This window comes from Echinococcus granulosus, assembly GCF_000524195.1.
Source record: "Echinococcus granulosus chromosome Unknown EG_S00217, whole genome shotgun sequence".
NCBI classification, from domain to species: Eukaryota; Metazoa; Platyhelminthes; class Cestoda; order Cyclophyllidea; family Taeniidae; genus Echinococcus; species Echinococcus granulosus.
In genome coordinates, this window is record NW_020170597.1 from 68,620 (window position 1) to 89,342 (window position 20,723).

A 20,723-nucleotide genomic window follows, 5' to 3' on the forward strand; every position below is an offset into this window, starting at 1 on the left:
AAGTACAAAGGCATATTCACCCAATTAATCAGTTGTAATTTCACTGAAGGCACTGCCCTCTAGATGTAAATTGTGATGGATCTCAGGTGAATTGCTCAGTTGTTACAAGCACCATCTTCTCCCTTATGTTAAAGTCAATGCAGTAAGTGAATGGCAACAGCATGTAAATCCTCTGCTCCATCCAACATCATAGTTATAATTTTTATTCCCGTACCATTTCAAACGGCTTCAGCATGCCCCACATTTTCTGACTCCAAGTTAGAACAGGAACGGCAATAAACAAATATAATTTGCTACTGGTTGGACACTGTTACATTGTGTGGCATATTTCGTGGATGCCCAATTTATCGTTAGCCATTATTTGTTCAAAAAGTAAAAAGACAACTTGTGCAAAATGTCCATATATTTTGGCTTGCCAACTCACCACAAAGTAGACACGTATGACAAGGATACTATTAAAATGTTGCACAGACTTGTGGATGTTGTCCATAGGCAAAGTTGGTACAATGTAACTCCACCTCTTTATTTCAAGAAGTTGAGTTGATGGAGTCAAAATCACATGCTGTGTTGACGATGCCGGTAGTGGGAGCATCATTGGTAACGGTGGTTGCAGCAAGAGTGGAAACTGGACACTTCTTCAAGTGTCGGATGAGTAGATCGCGACGGATGAATGATCGGGGGCAGTGAGGACAGCAACAGTGCTTCACCGCCATGTGTGTCTGCATGTGCGTCCGCATATTTGACCGATCGGCAAAGCTACGTTGACAGACGGGACAGATGAAGGGCTTTTCGCCTGTGTGCGTGCGCTCGTGACCCTCAAGTAGCCATTTGCGCGAGAACGCCTTACCACAGAAGCGGCACTTCCACTGGCGTGAGTGACTTTGCTCATGCATTCGCAGAGAAGCGGAGCTGTTGCATGCCTTTCCACACTCTCGGCATTTCCATATCGGTCGCTCTTCCCTGTCCACTCCTTCATCATTTGCCCTAATCGGAACTGTAGTATAACAGATGCGGTTGTCACTCATGTCGTCCTCATTCTTGATTCTTGCCTCTCTGACAATAGGAAAGGTGGGAGCATTATCGGTAGGCCTGACAGTACTTGTGTGTGTGGCTATGCTTAGCAAGTCAAACAGCTTTGATAAAAGCATGTAGTGACACCAAAACTGGAAATTAGAGGCTTCTAGACCGAATTCACGGGATTGCAGTGGCGTAGTGTGCCCATGGACCAGGAGGGGCATCATAGTACCCGAGTTGATGGGTTGACTACAAAGCTGTGGAAGTGCTACGATTTGGTTGGTAGAGGACACGCATGATGAGATCAACGGTTGGGAGGGAAAGAGCGTGGACGAATTCATCGCTGGAATCTGTTCATTGTATCCGAGCATGAGTTGTGATCCCATTGATGCTTTGGAATGATTACTAGAAGAAGTGGAGGAGAAGTAGGAAGAATTGCCGACAGTGGCAGTGGATGATAATGAGAATATCGAAGTCATATCGGATGAGCTGATGTGTTTGGTTTCAGCATTGCATGTGGCTTCGTGCTTAGCATCTGGAAGAGATGGCTCTGGTAGTACTTGTTCTGTGGGCGAGGGCTTTAGTAAGCCTTCAATGGAAAAGTCTAAATGAAAAGGAGCAAATTTCAATATTGATGCAAAAAATATCTAACTCATGATAGTGGAAAGAATTAGACAAATCTGCTCCTGATCAGCACAAGAGTAGTTCAAATGCTGTCAAAGTACAAGCATAAGTGAATCTCACCGTTTCTCATGTTTGAAACGCAACCCGATGACGAGTCTTTGATCAATTTCTGCCTTTTTATGCACCATACTTGAATTTCATTGGTTTAACCTCCTGCGACTTATTGGTTGATGGTTAGAACAAACAATGTTTGGGACCGAGAGGCGCTACGATTAAATGATCACATCCTGCCACATTCCTTCATGGTGTTCATTGATTGTGCTTTTCATCTCGACTGATGTTTCTGATCAGACATTCGAAGTTTACTTGATGTCATCAGTTTCCCCTTCTCCGTTTGGCTCTCTTTTATGTCTTTATATCAAGGCTACTACAAAATATTATAAATTTGCTACCTTGCGCCTTCTCTTATAACCTTTTTACCCAAACGCCATGCTCGAATGTCCGTCTCCAAATTAAGCGGAATAGAAGAATAAGATGATTGTTTATTTAGCGCAAGCTAGAGATGTCAAATGTAAGGAAATGGTATCGCTTTAAATTCAATTCCAATAGAGGGGACCTTTTTCTGTAGTGCCTATCTTGTATTTGTAGAAGATCAACTAATCATTTGCAAAGGACGCACTATCTCGCTTGGCTATGGGCACCCATGCTTGATACTTGCAGCATAATATGCGTCTGGAATGTGTTCTTGAGCCAACGATGATTTTTCGGGTGCAGCTAATCAGGCCTTTGGCCTCAAAATCCCCTGCTCTTCCTTGATGATATTGCCATCACCACTAACTTTAGCGGGAACTGATTGATCCTCCTTCGCAGACATTGGCTGCTTCTACAGTTGGTGGTGATGGTAATAGCAGACACGGTTGCTGAAGTCAGGCACCTCAACGACTGGAGAGGAGATGAAAGTTAGGGCGAAGGAGGAAGAGGAAGAGAGAGGTGGATAAGGCGATTTGAGACCTATAATTAAGGTGCCCCAGTTAGATCAAAACAGATTACATGGGATGCATATTGCAGTAAATAATATCTACACTTCAACTGATGTCATCGTAGTTGCTGTTACACCCACTGCTCGAATCAGGCTCAATCCGGCCTTGGAGTTGGTGGAACAGGCGAATGTGTAGTGTGCAACTTCATTTCGCTTATTTTATTTTTGGCATTGGCAGTGTAGCATAAACCCCTGCGTCTGCATACCCAGTGCTGACTGAATTCTCAGAGAGTCTGTTGCACGTCCACAACTGTGCACTAGCGAAAGCCTTCATGTTCCTCGCCGTGCTGATAATCGTCTGCTAGCTAATCGACGCCTCCACACGCATGCATTTCCTCTGCGATTTCAACTAGTCTAGGTGATGAAAGTGGGGTTGCACATTTCCCAACCTCACATACTTTGTCGATAGAGGTGTACGTGTAAGCAGAAGCAACAAGTGTCCACTATTGCAACAAACACAACCAGCAAATTCAGAGGTGGCATTGCCAACTCTGTGCTGGCTCTCTTCGGTTATCATTATTTTGACTTTGGCACCGTACTTGCAAGTATCTTACTTTACCTGCATTGGTAAGCCAGACACTATTTCTAACTATATCCTCTATTCAGAGTTTTAGTAGTGGCTCATATCAAGTCGTATTCCATCACAAGATGGAGGTCATCTTCTCCTCTATCAATGTGATAAATTCACAACTCATCTTCTACTGCACATAGCAAGATGCAGGCAGTATTATCGTTCCGCTTAATGGCGTAGCAGAACAAGCGTAAAAAGTGGCAAGGCTTCTTGAATAATTCTTGCTCAATGGCACATGCTTATTCAACAAAGTATTTTGCCTGTTATTTGGGATTATAAGCGGTGGCAGACAGGAAAGCGGCAGAGGCTAATTAAGAAGCGGATTACTGCCGGAAGTTGGAAATGGCAGTTAGCGGAATGCAGAACCCGCAGACAGGCGTCAGGACAGTTTGAGTCATCACTATTGTCAATCCCGTGGTAGCCACGATCTTGCGGACAGTGACACAAGGCACTACAGGGATGGTGTTTGATGGCGCCGAGTTAGAAACAACCCTCACAGCTAATGAACCCAATGGTTGTTTCGCCTTAGTCTAATTTCATACCTCATCCAAAGAGGTGATATTGAGGGTTTTATTTCGCTCCATACTGAAGCAGGCCTTGTGTTTTGGGCATTTGCATCTCGTGCCAAAGCATTCAGTCTGCTGCACAGTCACCTTAAACTGGGATGTTGGACGTCTTCTTACTCACAGTAACGATATTTGGCCGTAAACAATGTGCCCAGAAGATGGCAGCTTGTTTTGAAAAAATTAATTTTAAAATGCACAGCTATGTGGTCAAGTAACTCAAATAGCAGCACATTTGTGTTCATTGCTTGCCAACTAAACGCTCCAAGGGATTCTAGAAGTTCCGTTCAAAATTTAAGGTTTTCAGTGTCTTTTTTTTATGGTCTTTCGGGTCTAAGAATTTTGTAATAGATTATAAGTGATCGTACCTACTTTTGCACTCACGACTCTTCAGCAATTCGACTAAGACGATTTTCGCGCCTTTCTTCCACTTCACTTCAAACTAAAAGTTAACTTCACATCTTTGCTTCTTTAAAAGCATTACCTCAGGTGTCAGCGTATCGGAGTTGTGAAACTTCGTTAATTCACCTACTGCCTTTTTGAAATGAGAGAGTATGCACTCCCAAGTTAATGGTTAAGGAGGCTCAAGCATGCACACAAATAATGCAACACCTCACTCTACTCATCATGAACGCAAATGAGCAGATTGCATCCGTCGAATTAAGACACCGTTTAATCAGAAACAATCTGCATTAGGAGTGGAAAATCCAAAGAATTCGTAAAAATAGTGTTAAGAATATATTGTTAAGCAGAGGAGCTCATGCAGTTGGGCAAGCTTTTAAAACAGATATACAAATGGTACAAATGATTCGTTTCTTTACATAATTATGCAAATGCTATTTGTTATTCTGCATTATGGGTCCAGTAGTTTTGTCTATCCCACTTAGCGAGAATGGAGGAAAATGCGCATTTGGCTATGCTAAATGTGTGGCATCTTTACATTTTGTTCAACTACACACTCATTGACGTGGTTAATTCAGCATCAGCAGCTTGTATTTCTACATTGCAATATGGCCTCCAGGAGTGGATTGTAATCTCCTAGCCCTTCTGTACTTTAGCACGTAGTACATTCACTCTCCTTTTGTCTGTTACGACTATAGCAAAGATTCTGAGAGCCATTAATTCATCATTTGCTTAATGCAAAAGATAGGTATCAACGTGATCGACTTCCCCCTAAATTTTGGTTTTGCATGTTAAAACTGTCAAATTCCTTATTAGACCAAAATGAGACTTTTGAGTAAGTCAGAGACTGCCTTTTCGTATACACCTACATCTGCTCAAAATGAGGCTGCAAGGCAGAAGCGAAAGTGTGCCACATAGTGACTGGGTGTTCAGGGAGTAAAACCATGGCACGCAATGTGGGGCTGAACCAAGTTGTCATGGCTGGGTAAATCCTGCGAAAACAAGATTGAATTCTTTTGGTACCAGCTGAAGCATTCCCTTTTTAAGGACAGTAGAATTAAATCGCTCGTTGTCCATGCAAACGCGAAAACACACAGTTAAGCATTCACATACACGTGTGGCTGGACAATTACAACGTCGGCTTGAAAATGACAATTTTGACTGGTGGAAGAGAGCAACTCATCCTAATGACATTCGTGACCCTAAAGATATCTCCAAATAATCATGCAAACAGTCAACATTCCTTGTCAAAAGTGCCCCATGCACTTCACCTGCCTCCTTCCCACAGCATCCCCATGTGGAACAGAAGTAATTCTGCACAGGCTATTCTGTATATTAACTCAATTTATCTCCTTCTAAATGATGTAGGCGATGATGACTTGATGGTGCGTAATGAACGACACCATGGAGGAGTGATGGTTGACAGATGTGGTAAATAAATCATCAATTATGACTTACGACCAATCGCTTCTTCTGTCATTGGTAATTTACAGGTAGGATCACAAAAGGTAGGAACAATTGCGAGTTCGTAATTGTACTGGTTCTCTGACCCATTTGCTTTTCAGATCTCATCTCCTCCTGAGGCTGGAAAGACCCGGTCCTGATATGGCGTTAGATCTTGCATGCAACGGCACAGGAGGTTGTGTTCCCATTTGATGAGAGCGCAAATGCATTGCTTCGATGCAGCCTCGAATGCTCTGATTGCAGCGAAGATAACGGCCTCACACAACCTAGTTAATGCTCACTAACAATGCTTTACAGGAATATGGGATTCCATTAACTTCATTCGCATTCCTTTAACCAGATTTCCTTTTCTCTTCCCAAGTGTTTATTAATAGGGTCTCATTATCTGCTTTTCTTTGCTGGCTAAATTCTTTGTTATTTATTTATTTATGCACTTATGTACCATTACTGCGGATGATACCTAAAGTTAGTGTTTTGAGGCTAAAAGCCAATCCGTACAACAGGATATGCTGTGGCTAACAACAAAACCATACTTCTTTATGTCACTTTACATGCTAAAGCAGTGAAAGGAAGGAATTATGGCAGCTTCATTGCAACCATTGAACACGAAATAACTTATTTAACTTTGTCCAGTGAACCGAATTTATGAGCTTCATTTGGATACCCAATAATGCGAAGACATCTATGACAGATTGTGAAACTGTTAACCAAAGTCGAAGCAAAGATTTCACAAATATTTAAAATAACCCAAGCGCAAATGGAAGCCAGATTTGGCTGAAAGTCAAATTTTGTCAATGGAAAGGCAATCGAGGCCTAGTGAATGTATTTGTGGAGATAAAATTTCCAGTGGACACCTCAAGGAGGCACAGGGCATAGAAGGATGCGGTCACTATTCTCTTCTACGCGCATAAATCTAGAAATACTGTATGGCGAGACACCGGTCTGAATTGAACTGCTACCCAATTGGCGATTTTGTTTGGGGGACAGCCACGAAAAGCGCGTTCGGCCAGAAGTTGGAGGTCCCTGGCATACCATTCGTTGGCCTCATCAGCTTTTTGGAAACGCTGAAAGAAGTCCCCGGCCAGAGTTTGCCCTTCACGATTGATGACAAGTTGAGCCTATGTGTCACAGCATTGGTGATGCCGGCTCCGACTGCAGTCACAAATAAATCATGTGGGAGGGCTCGGAGAATAAGCGGTTTTCTTTGACAATGGAGATAGAGAGGGAGGTTGAATTTGGCGGTTAAGAGCCAATCTTCGAGATTCATAAAAGCGATTGTATGTACTAGTATCATCTATTAACTAGGTAATTTTAAAGTGAAATATTTTTTTTGGTTCCTATTGTGGCGGGTTGAAGATGTGATAACAAAATATTGGACAAGTTGCATCTGAGCTTGATAGAATAAAGTATAATTGCAAACGAGTGTCCGATTTTACCTTTTCACGTTTTAAAGTTTGAGATTGCGGTAAACAACTCCATCAGTACGCAGACTCCTGTTTCAGTTCGGGCTAAGTTACAACAGAACAAAAGATCAGCTTGCTCGGTTTTGGAAGATGCTATTTTGACCCACCTTAACGTTCCAACAACATTTAGTTCATATTGAGCATTAAGAGCAGTGGGAAATAAGCCACTTAGAAGTAAATGAACCCATGACCACACTCTACATTGTTTTTGGTTTCACGTTATTTCACCATTGCTACAAATTTGGGCTTTCTTCTTGTCTATATTTCCATCTATCACTTTGTCTGTCTCTCCGTCTGACATAGTTCTGACTCTTGTATTGCCTTAAAATCTCCTCTAACTTTGTTTTCCCCGAAACAAATCACCCCCAGGCCGTGATATTAAGGAAAGATGAGGCCTTGTAATTAACATAAGATTGTCACACTAGCAAGTCAGTTTGAAAAGAAAGATGCAACTATTTTTACCAAAAAAAGAATGATACACAAATTGAGGGAGGACGCAGACTTGCCTCAAACCACTTATGTTACATGGACTGGTGAGTAACTAAGACCCAAATTTCAGCACTGCATATGACACGTAGCTGTTGGACTAACTCTTTTCTACCTGTTTTTAATCCCTTGTGGAATTTCTTATACCAAAACCCTATCATGTGGTGCAATGCAAAGCTGTCATGCGTAAACGTAGTGATTCCCAATTGGGTAAAAGTAAATTCTACGCCTTATGTCATGCCTTTACGCAGTGATATGCAATCTGCATTAAATGGCTTGTTGTAAATTATCCTAATTATTTTGCATTCCTCGCCAATTGGGCTGCAAATCATGTTTCACCAGGAGATACCACAGTTACAACCAACTCCGAAATAGTAACGCCTCGACATCCATGATGAAACGCATTTAATGGTGTAACCTCACACGGAATCATCAGTCAAGTAAGTCAAGGAAGTGTTAAAAAAATGTTTTCATCACACATGGTGATATCAAGAGCTGCATTTGAGTAGGATAAAAATGTTAGTCTTGATGCCAGCTTGAACGAGTTGTTGTGTTTAAGCAGTCATATAATTTGAATTATATATAAAAAGGTGTTTACTAATGCCTTTCCAGATGAGCATTGTGCAGCATCACGGCTACTTATACCAAAAAAGTGATTTGGCTCGTGATGTGACCTGTGTGACCCACTCACGACAGTTATGGGGATAAATTTCTCAGCTTTTGTTCGGGTTAGGGTGTCCCCATTCGGAGCGGTTCCGATGGTAATAAGTTGGATGGAAAAATTCTCTTAAATACCGCTAGACGTGGATTTGGCGTTTACGCTGGTTGTCTTAAACAAGTGTGTGTGGCGTGTTTTATCAAATATGCAAATAATTAAATACATTTAAAAGCAGTCATTTGCAAGAGAAATAAATCATCTTATATAAGATGGCTAATTAAATTGAGTAAAGATAACGGAGTGTTAATTGAAGAATTCTCGGATAGAGCAGTCACAATTGGTATACAAATATTTAGGATTTGTTGTTACATAAACCGCATTCGTGTAACCATTGGTTGACTCTAAAATAATAGAACAGACAAATATCCGTCTCGACTCCCATCCATTTATATCATCTGCAACAGCATTTGAGCCAGCAGTGACAGGACGTTCTCGGTATTTACTGCCCAATTTAATAAGTATATGACGTCAGCTGTGTTTGCGGAGTATATCGTAGGTAAAGGGGGGCTTTGGGCACCATTAGTAAGATCGGTGTCGGTGATAATGAAAATCATCATGGCATTTGCCAGCACCACAGGGTCCATAATTTGACGTCCCAGAATGCCATGTTAATGTAAATGCTGATGCTAGACCATATGGTAGCAACGCAGCCGCGGTCATAAGTGCCTTTTGCAAGGTCGTGGAAATTCACACCATGAAAATGCAGCTCAAGATCTTCTCACAGTCGTTATTGCCTTTAAGAACATTCTGATTCATTCCCGCTGCATGGAACATAACAAATAACATGGCTCATTAAGGCACATGGTAATCCATGCTGCAGAATCGACAGCTCTCCGACGAACAATTGCATAGTCTGAACTAACTAGTCCTGCTGTAGAATTTAGTTGTTGAGGTGCCGGTAATAAAACCACCTGAATGCTGCCATGCTCTCCACATTCAAAAACCCAAACTGGTAAACCCATGTAATGTCTTAGACGGTTTCGGTCTTTATACCTTCTTTAGAGTGCCCAAGACTCCTACTCAGACTGCTTACTGGCTGTGACTAAGTCAACACACTCAAGATCAGATAACTGACCGAAAGTGGTCAATGGAAGAATAGTGGATCTGATGGAACGAACCGATTTGTTCACACAACATTTGAGATTGCGACATAGGCAAATAGGTCAGCCCCCTTTGAAGTGGTTCTCTGTTTTGGAAGTTCAATCAAATTCATTTTGCTCAACTTCACCCTAAGCATATAAACGCTCAAATTTTTAGCCTGCCTATTTTGCTATCATCTAGTGAATGAGGGTTGAACCAGGCTTTTTGTGGTACATTGGCACATAAATGTCATTTTCTGTAGCAGATATTCTTTAATTATCTCTTAAAATTGACAAGCCCTTCCAGCACAACTCCAGAGAGATGCATAAGATACGGCACTAGTTTAAGCTATTACGGCAAGGAAAACTCACATCCAGATGTGGGTCAGTAGAACTGTTTGAACACACTTGGCAGAGCTGCAATTTGCTCTTCAGTGGTGAGGCATAAATGCCCATGATTATTCAGATTGAATTTAATGCGATGAATTTCTGATGGCTTTGTGGAGCCATTTGACCTTATTATCAAAATGGATAAGTATGTCGAATCTGACGGAAAATAGAACGTCATTCGTGGTGTCCGAAGCCGTTTGTTTGAGTACGCACTTGGAATATTAATCATATAGTTAATGAGCTGTACCTAGTTTAGTGAGAGGCCTATAAGGGCAACTATTTCCCGATACCGACTTTGGGTTCATTCGCATGTCTGTCCCAGCGTCTGACACTCAGCATAGGAGGACTTGTCATTACGGCATCTCCGAATCCTGCTTAGAGTAAGGATTGAAGAAACTATGTAGCAGTCTTGCCCATTTTCATTTATTCAACACTCAAGTTACGTCTAATGCTGCAGAAGGTTATACGTCTACTTAAGGCAACTACGGCATGCATGCATCCCATTCTATAACCTAACCACCACCAAGACTGTTGGTGCCGTCTGTGGCACCGGCGTTGTCGTATCCACCACTCTCAGAGCGGAGAGGTATTATTAAAAATATCCACTTGAATCTATGCGACAACGCATGCTCACTGGTTGGACCCATTTCTACACTCTGCTGCCCTGTCGTTCATCGACATCCAGATATCGACAGTGTGGGACACAGTACCTAACACAGGGTCATTGTAGTCATCATTGTGAGCTAATAGCAGTTGTGTCCTTGTTACACTGGCTGCCACATTAGTGATAGGGGCCACACTATCTCCATCATCCAAATCGGCATGCACCTTACAGGTGAGATCATTCCGAAAAGCACCACATGCACCATCTGCAGAAGGATGCATAGCATTAAATGTGCAGCGGTGAGAAGCCTTTGAACTACCTCTAAAAGATGACTTCTCACACCTCCACGCACCCGCATGCCACTCCTCTACTTAGCACTCGATGCCGCTTGCTCTTCTTCCCCTGCCACCTGGGCCTATGCTCTCATTGTCTTTGCATACCACCTACCGAATATCGTGTGATTAGCGCATGCGTCAAATGTTACTTCCAGCCTCCCTTCTCCTTACCCATTGCGCACATTTTGGCCAAATGATTTGTGCCAAATTAAAAGTTGTCAGTGATTCTCATCCAGACCACAGGGGGACAGATTCGTTTCTGTGTAGAAGAGGGAGTAAGTATTTAATCAAAATTTATTGGTAAGATTTTTAAGACACATTGCACACCATGAAGCATTAGAATAAGCGAACAGTCGTTGACGTCGGGAACATCCTGTTGAGATGTAGGAAGGTCCATAATTCAAGACTTAAACCATTTACATTCACACAGGTTGGGTCTGTGTTGTCTGCCATAAAAAACTAGTCGACCACTTTGAAAACAATCGTTTATCAGCCAGGTAAAGCAACGCGCGGAGTGAAAAATAAAACCAGACCTGGCAAAACATAAGAATCAATTCCTAGGAAATCCTATATGCTTTTCTATCATTTTGTAAAAAGAGTCAGATCCCATCGCATTCACAGAACTTGTGCAATCTCCCTATTATTTTGTCAAAGATGAAGAATCGTAGCTCAGCCAGTACTTCAATAAAAGGAACGATTTAAGGATAAAGCATTAAGTCACTGTTCTCCTTTCTTTGAGTCAATTCAACTTCTATAACTAAATATAATGTCTTTGATCCCCTAGACTTCGCTAGTAATTGCTCAAAACTCATAACTTTTAATTATATTTTAATCTTCCAATATATTTCTTTTGACTCTTTGAAAGCATCATTTGCACCTAGTTATGCATCCTTGAAAATAGCCCAACACTTGCATCACCATTCCACCACGTCATCTCTCCAAGCGTACTTTAGTTCTATAAACGAAGTACAGCTGACCCATTTCTACTCTCGCCAATACATTCATGCTAGGGACTATATAGCACCCCTCTAATGTTGGCATGCAGAATCATCGTAGACAGGAAAGAGGTTTTCAAAATAACAAGAAAGAACAAATTGTAAATACTGCGTCTTCATGTGGAAGGGGTATAAATTTCGAAAACTCTAATCCAAATCAGCCGATAATTTTCTGCCAACTTTTACTTATTTCCGTGTTTATAGTCCAAATTCAAACAAATTACCGGACAATGAAACATAATACCTAAAAGGAGCGAAACTATACTACGAGGCGTAAAAGGCAAAATATCTTCTGCCTTTCTGATTGTACATGCACAGGATAAAATCACGGTGCCATTTGCAGGTTGGTATCATTATTCACAAGTTCTTACACCAATTACAATGGAACAGCCTGCCTAAGTTCATCTCATTAATAAATGTATTAATTGGTGAAAAATTCTGCTCATGAGACCGCACAGTCATCATCCATTAGGCATCATTTAAGCCATTAAAAGCACTAACAGTGACAAGGCGTTTACCGCTCAATCTACAACTAAACAGCAATTTAGGGTTACAGGTTATGAGATCCTGCTTGACAGAGACATTGCTACAAGAACATACATGGCACGTTTAGGATACACCTGAAGCAACAATGTAATGCTGAAAATCGTAATACGATAGTCACAGCATCTTGTGCAGAGCAAACACTCACCACGGAATGCGATGTCCCATGATCTTTCCTCGTTAGTCTCCCGAAACGGACTTCATGGAACAGAAGCTACGTTGTTCAGTCGATGCCCCCAAATTCCTCATGACCAAATAAGCTCAAGTCTATTTGCAACTTCAATGCAGAAGTTAAAATAGCTAACTGGAATTAAAATAGCATGCATTAGGAGTGGAAAATCCAAAGAATTCGTAAAAATAGTGTTAAGAATATATTGTTAAGCAGAGGAGCTCATGCAGTTGGGCAAGCTTTTAAAACAGATATACAAATGGTACAAATGATTCGTTTCTTTACATAATTATGCAAATGCTATTTGTTATTCTGCATTATGGGTCCAGTAGTTTTGTCTATCCCACTTAGCGAGAATGGAGGAAAATGCGCATTTGGCTATGCTAAATGTGTGGCATCTTTACATTTTGTTCAACTACACACTCATTGACGTGGTTAATTCAGCATCAGCAGCTTGTATTTCTACATTGCAATATGGCCTCCAGGAGTGGATTGTAATCTCCTAGCCCTTCTGTACTTTAGCACGTAGTACATTCACTCTCCTTTTGTCTGTTACGACTATAGCAAAGATTCTGAGAGCCATTAATTCATCATTTGCTTAATGCAAAAGATAGGTATCAACGTGATCGACTTCCCCCTAAATTTTGGTTTTGCATGTTAAAACTGTCAAATTCCTTATTAGACCAAAATGAGACTTTTGAGTAAGTCAGAGACTGCCTTTTCGTATACACCTACATCTGCTCAAAATGAGGCTGCAAGGCAGAAGCGAAAGTGTGCCACATAGTGACTGGGTGTTCAGGGAGTAAAACCATGGCACGCAATGTGGGGCTGAACCAAGTTGTCATGGCTGGGTAAATCCTGCGAAAACAAGATTGAATTCTTTTGGTACCAGCTGAAGCATTCCCTTTTTAAGGACAGTAGAATTAAATCGCTCGTTGTCCATGCAAACGCGAAAACACACAGTTAAGCATTCACATACACGTGTGGCTGGACAATTACAACGTCGGCTTGAAAATGACAATTTTGACTGGTGGAAGAGAGCAACTCATCCTAATGACATTCGTGACCCTAAAGATATCTCCAAATAATCATGCAAACAGTCAACATTCCTTGTCAAAAGTGCCCCATGCACTTCACCTGCCTCCTTCCCACAGCATCCCCATGTGGAACAGAAGTAATTCTGCACAGGCTATTCTGTATATTAACTCAATTTATCTCCTTCTAAATGATGTAGGCGATGATGACTTGATGGTGCGTAATGAACGACACCATGGAGGAGTGATGGTTGACAGATGTGGTAAATAAATCATCAATTATGACTTACGACCAATCGCTTCTTCTGTCATTGGTAATTTACAGGTAGGATCACAAAAGGTAGGAACAATTGCGAGTTCGTAATTGTACTGGTTCTCTGACCCATTTGCTTTTCAGATCTCATCTCCTCCTGAGGCTGGAAAGACCCGGTCCTGATATGGCGTTAGATCTTGCATGCAACGGCACAGGAGGTTGTGTTCCCATTTGATGAGAGCGCAAATGCATTGCTTCGATGCAGCCTCGAATGCTCTGATTGCAGCGAAGATAACGGCCTCACACAACCTAGTTAATGCTCACTAACAATGCTTTACAGGAATATGGGATTCCATTAACTTCATTCGCATTCCTTTAACCAGATTTCCTTTTCTCTTCCCAAGTGTTTATTAATAGGGTCTCATTATCTGCTTTTCTTTGCTGGCTAAATTCTTTGTTATTTATTTATTTATGCACTTATGTACCATTACTGCGGATGATACCTAAAGTTAGTGTTTTGAGGCTAAAAGCCAATCCGTACAACAGGATATGCTGTGGCTAACAACAAAACCATACTTCTTTATGTCACTTTACATGCTAAAGCAGTGAAAGGAAGGAATTATGGCAGCTTCATTGCAACCATTGAACACGAAATAACTTATTTAACTTTGTCCAGTGAACCGAATTTATGAGCTTCATTTGGATACCCAATAATGCGAAGACATCTATGACAGATTGTGAAACTGTTAACCAAAGTCGAAGCAAAGATTTCACAAATATTTAAAATAACCCAAGCGCAAATGGAAGCCAGATTTGGCTGAAAGTCAAATTTTGTCAATGGAAAGGCAATCGAGGCCTAGTGAATGTATTTGTGGAGATAAAATTTCCAGTGGACACCTCAAGGAGGCACAGGGCATAGAAGGATGCGGTCACTATTCTCTTCTACGCGCATAAATCTAGAAATACTGTATGGCGAGACACCGGTCTGAATTGAACTGCTACCCAATTGGCGATTTTGTTTGGGGGACAGCCACGAAAAGCGCGTTCGGCCAGAAGTTGGAGGTCCCTGGCATACCATTCGTTGGCCTCATCAGCTTTTTGGAAACGCTGAAAGAAGTCCCCGGCCAGAGTTTGCCCTTCACGATTGATGACAAGTTGAGCCTATGTGTCACAGCATTGGTGATGCCGGCTCCGACTGCAGTCACAAATAAATCATGTGGGAGGGCTCGGAGAATAAGCGGTTTTCTTTGACAATGGAGATAGAGAGGGAGGTTGAATTTGGCGGTTAAGAGCCAATCTTCGAGATTCATAAAAGCGATTGTATGTACTAGTATCATCTATTAACTAGGTAATTTTAAAGTGAAATATTTTTTTTGGTTCCTATTGTGGCGGGTTGAAGATGTGATAACAAAATATTGGACAAGTTGCATCTGAGCTTGATAGAATAAAGTATAATTGCAAACGAGTGTCCGATTTTACCTTTTCACGTTTTAAAGTTTGAGATTGCGGTAAACAACTCCATCAGTACGCAGACTCCTGTTTCAGTTCGGGCTAAGTTACAACAGAACAAAAGATCAGCTTGCTCGGTTTTGGAAGATGCTATTTTGACCCACCTTAACGTTCCAACAACATTTAGTTCATATTGAGCATTAAGAGCAGTGGGAAATAAGCCACTTAGAAGTAAATGAACCCATGACCACACTCTACATTGTTTTTGGTTTCACGTTATTTCACCATTGCTACAAATTTGGGCTTTCTTCTTGTCTATATTTCCATCTATCACTTTGTCTGTCTCTCCGTCTGACATAGTTCTGACTCTTGTATTGCCTTAAAATCTCCTCTAACTTTGTTTTCCCCGAAACAAATCACCCCCAGGCCGTGATATTAAGGAAAGATGAGGCCTTGTAATTAACATAAGATTGTCACACTAGCAAGTCAGTTTGAAAAGAAAGATGCAACTATTTTTACCAAAAAAAGAATGATACACAAATTGAGGGAGGACGCAGACTTGCCTCAAACCACTTATGTTACATGGACTGGTGAGTAACTAAGACCCAAATTTCAGCACTGCATATGACACGTAGCTGTTGGACTAACTCTTTTCTACCTGTTTTTAATCCCTTGTGGAATTTCTTATACCAAAACCCTATCATGTGGTGCAATGCAAAGCTGTCATGCGTAAACGTAGTGATTCCCAATTGGGTAAAAGTAAATTCTACGCCTTATGTCATGCCTTTACGCAGTGATATGCAATCTGCATTAAATGGCTTGTTGTAAATTATCCTAATTATTTTGCATTCCTCGCCAATTGGGCTGCAAATCATGTTTCACCAGGAGATACCACAGTTACAACCAACTCCGAAATAGTAACGCCTCGACATCCATGATGAAACGCATTTAATGGTGTAACCTCACACGGAATCATCAGTCAAGTAAGTCAAGGAAGTGTTAAAAAAATGTTTTCATCACACATGGTGATATCAAGAGCTGCATTTGAGTAGGATAAAAATGTTAGTCTTGATGCCAGCTTGAACGAGTTGTTGTGTTTAAGCAGTCATATAATTTGAATTATATATAAAAAGGTGTTTACTAATGCCTTTCCAGATGAGCATTGTGCAGCATCACGGCTACTTATACCAAAAAAGTGATTTGGCTCGTGATGTGACCTGTGTGACCCACTCACGACAGTTATGGGGATAAATTTCTCAGCTTTTGTTCGGGTTAGGGTGTCCCCATTCGGAGCGGTTCCGATGGTAATAAGTTGGATGGAAAAATTCTCTTAAATACCGCTAGACGTGGATTTGGCGTTTACGCTGGTTGTCTTAAACAAGTGTGTGTGGCGTGTTTTATCAAATATGCAAATAATTAAATACATTTAAAAGCAGTCATTTGCAAGAGAAATAAATCATCTTATATAAGATGGCTAATTAAATTGAGTAAAGATAACGGAGTGTTAATTGAAGAATTCTCGGATAGAGCAGTCACAATTGGTATACAAATATTTAGGATTTGTTGTTACATAAACCGCATTCGTGTAACCATTGGTTGACTCTAAAATAATAGAACAGACAAATATCCGTCTCGACTCCCATCCATTTATATCATCTGCAACAGCATTTGAGCCAGCAGTGACAGGACGTTCTCGGTATTTACTGCCCAATTTAATAAGTATATGACGTCAGCTGTGTTTGCGGAGTATATCGTAGGTAAAGGGGGGCTTTGGGCACCATTAGTAAGATCGGTGTCGGTGATAATGAAAATCATCATGGCATTTGCCAGCACCACAGGGTCCATAATTTGACGTCCCAGAATGCCATGTTAATGTAAATGCTGATGCTAGACCATATGGTAGCAACGCAGCCGCGGTCATAAGTGCCTTTTGCAAGGTCGTGGAAATTCACACCATGAAAATGCAGCTCAAGATCTTCTCACAGTCGTTATTGCCTTTAAGAACATTCTGATTCATTCCCGCTGCATGGAACATAACAAATAACATGGCTCATTAAGGCACATGGTAATCCATGCTGCAGAATCGACAGCTCTCCGACGAACAATTGCATAGTCTGAACTAACTAGTCCTGCTGTAGAATTTAGTTGTTGAGGTGCCGGTAATAAAACCACCTGAATGCTGCCATGCTCTCCACATTCAAAAACCCAAACTGGTAAACCCATGTAATGTCTTAGACGGTTTCGGTCTTTATACCTTCTTTAGAGTGCCCAAGACTCCTACTCAGACTGCTTACTGGCTGTGACTAAGTCAACACACTCAAGATCAGATAACTGACCGAAAGTGGTCAATGGAAGAATAGTGGATCTGATGGAACGAACCGATTTGTTCACACAACATTTGAGATTGCGACATAGGCAAATAGGTCAGCCCCCTTTGAAGTGGTTCTCTGTTTTGGAAGTTCAATCAAATTCATTTTGCTCAACTTCACCCTAAGCATATAAACGCTCAAATTTTTAGCCTGCCTATTTTGCTATCATCTAGTGAATGAGGGTTGAACCAGGCTTTTTGTGGTACATTGGCACATAAATGTCATTTTCTGTAGCAGATATTCTTTAATTATCTCTTAAAATTGACAAGCCCTTCCAGCACAACTCCAGAGAGATGCATAAGATACGGCACTAGTTTAAGCTATTACGGCAAGGAAAACTCACATCCAGATGTGGGTCAGTAGAACTGTTTGAACACACTTGGCAGAGCTGCAATTTGCTCTTCAGTGGTGAGGCATAAATGCCCATGATTATTCAGATTGAATTTAATGCGATGAATTTCTGATGGCTTTGTGGAGCCATTTGACCTTATTATCAAAATGGATAAGTATGTCGAATCTGACGGAAAATAGAACGTCATTCGTGGTGTCCGAAGCCGTTTGTTTGAGTACGCACTTGGAATATTAATCATATAGTTAATGAGCTGTACCTAGTTTAGTGAGAGGCCTATAAGGGCAACTATTTCCCGATACCGACTTTGGGTTCATTCGCATGTCTGTCCCAGCGTCTGACACTCAGCATAGGAGGACTTGTCATTACGGCATCTCCGAATCCTGCTTAGAGTAAGGATTGAAGAAACTATGTAGCAGTCTTGCCCATTTTCATTTATTCAACACTCAAGTTACGTCTAATGCTGCAGAAGGTTATACGTCTACTTAAGGCAACTACGGCATGCATGCATCCCATTCTATAACCTAACCACCACCAAGACTGTTGGTGCCGTCTGTGGCACCGGCGTTGTCGTATCCACCACTCTCAGAGCGGAGAGGTATTATTAAAAATATCCACTTGAATCTATGCGACAACGCATGCTCACTGGTTGGACCCATTTCTACACTCTGCTGCCCTGTCGTTCATCGACATCCAGATATCGACAGTGTGGGACACAGTACCTAACACAGGGTCATTGTAGTCATCATTGTGAGCTAATAGCAGTTGTGTCCTTGTTACACTGGCTGCCACATTAGTGATAGGGGCCACACTATCTCCATCATCCAAATCGGCATGCACCTTACAGGTGAGATCATTCCGAAAAGCACCACATGCACCATCTGCAGAAGGATGCATAGCATTAAATGTGCAGCGGTGAGAAGCCTTTGAACTACCTCTAAAAGATGACTTCTCACACCTCCACGCACCCGCATGCCACTCCTCTACTTAGCACTCGATGCCGCTTGCTCTTCTTCCCCTGCCACCTGGGCCTATGCTCTCATTGTCTTTGCATACCACCTACCGAATATCGTGTGATTAGCGCATGCGTCAAATGTTACTTCCAGCCTCCCTTCTCCTTACCCATTGCGCACATTTTGGCCAAATGATTTGTGCCAAATTAAAAGTTGTCAGTGATTCTCATCCAGACCACAGGGGGACAGATTCGTTTCTGTGTAGAAGAGGGAGTAAGTATTTAATCAAAATTTATTGGTAAGATTTTTAAGACACATTGCACACCATGAAGCATTAGAATAAGCGAACAGTCGTTGACGTCGGGAACATCCTGTTGAGATGTAGGAAGGTCCATAATTCAAGACTTAAACCATTTACATTCACACAGGTTGGGTCTGTGTTGTCTGCCATAAAAAACTAGTCGACCACTTTGAAAACAATCGTTTATCAGCCAGGTAAAGCAACGCGCGGAGTGAAAAATAAAACCAGACCTGGCAAAACATAAGAATCAATTCCTAGGAAATCCTATATGCTTTTCTATCATTTTGTAAAAAGAGTCAGATCCCATCGCATTCACAGAACTTGTGCAATCTCCCTATTATTTTGTCAAAGATGAAGAATCGTAGCTCAGCCAGTACTTCAATAAAAGGAACGATTTAAGGATAAAGCATTAAGTCACTGTTCTCCTTTCTTTGAGTCAATTCAACTTCTATAACTAAATATAATGTCTTTGATCCCCTAGACTTCGCTAGTAATTGCTCAAAACTCATAACTTTTAATTATATTTTAATCTTCCAATATATTTCTTTTGACTCTTTGAAAGCATCATTTGCACCTAGTTATGCATCCTTGAAAATAGCCCAACACTTGCATCACCATTCCACCACGTCATCTCTCCAAGCGTACTTTAGTTCTATAAACGAAGTACAGCTGACCCATTTCTACTCTCGCCAATACATTCATGCTAGGGACTATATAGCACCCCTCTAATGTTGGCATGCAGAATCATCGTAGACAGGAAAGAGGTTTTCAAAATAACAAGAAAGAACAAATTGTAAATACTGCGTCTTCATGTGGAAGGGGTATAAATTTCGAAAACTCTAATCCAAATCAGCCGATAATTTTCTGCCAACTTTTACTTATTTCCGTGTTTATAGTCCAAATTCAAACAAATTACCGGACAATGAAACATAATACCTAAAAGGAGCGAAACTATACTACGAGGCGTAAAAGGCAAAATATCTTCTGCCTTTCTGATTGTACATGCACAGGATAAAATCACGGTGCCATTTGCAGGTTGGTATCATTATTCACAAGTTCTTACACCAATTACAATGGAACAGCCTGCCTAAGTTCATCTCATTAATAAATGTATTAATTGGTGAAAAATTCTGCTCATGAGACCGCACAGTCATCATCCATTAGGCATCATTTAAGCCATTAAAAGCACTAACAGTGACAAGGCGTTTACCGCTCAATCTACAACTAAACAGCAATTTAGGGTTACAGGTTATGAGATCCTGCTTGACAGAGACATTGCTACAAGAACATACATGGCACGTTTAGGATACACCTGAAGCAACAATGTAATGCTGAAAATCGTAATACGATAGTCACAGCATCTTGTGCAGAGCAAACACTCACCACGGAATGCGATGTCCCATGATCTTTCCTCGTTAGTCTCCCGAAACGGACTTCATGGAACAGAAGCTACGTTGTTCAGTCGATGCCCCCAAATTCCTCATGACCAAATAAGCTCAAGTCTATTTGCAACTTCAATGCAGAAGTTAAAATAGCTAACTGGAATTAAAATAGCA

The 20,723-nt window shown here is 41.2% G+C and overlaps 3 protein-coding genes across 3 annotated transcripts; all 3 read right to left on the reverse strand. All coding sequences in view use genetic code 11, as the record gives it.

Annotated features, from left to right (window-relative positions):
- Nucleotides 1–527: 527 nt before the first annotated feature.
- Nucleotides 528–1,826, reverse strand: EGR_10413 (Protein snail; the record flags this gene model as incomplete). The annotated part of the gene is made up of 2 exons (XM_024499662.1): nucleotides 528–1,419; nucleotides 1,759–1,826. The coding sequence occupies 2 exons, from the start codon at nucleotides 1,824–1,826 to the stop codon at nucleotides 528–530; spliced, it is 960 nt and encodes a 319-aa protein (XP_024345928.1).
- Nucleotides 1,827–10,443: 8,617 nt separating this feature from the next.
- Nucleotides 10,444–11,149, reverse strand: EGR_10414 (hypothetical protein; the record flags this gene model as incomplete). The annotated part of the gene is made up of 2 exons (XM_024499663.1): nucleotides 10,444–10,682; nucleotides 11,080–11,149. 2 exons carry the CDS (start codon nucleotides 11,147–11,149, stop codon nucleotides 10,444–10,446), a joined length of 309 nt encoding a protein of 102 aa, XP_024345929.1.
- A 5,550-nt stretch (nucleotides 11,150–16,699) lies between these two features.
- Nucleotides 16,700–18,810, reverse strand: EGR_10415 (hypothetical protein; the record flags this gene model as incomplete). The annotated part of the gene is made up of 3 exons (XM_024499664.1): nucleotides 16,700–16,797; nucleotides 17,944–18,050; nucleotides 18,560–18,810. The coding sequence occupies 3 exons, from the start codon at nucleotides 18,808–18,810 to the stop codon at nucleotides 16,700–16,702; spliced, it is 456 nt and encodes a 151-aa protein (XP_024345930.1).
- Nucleotides 18,811–20,723: the final 1,913 nt, after the last annotated feature.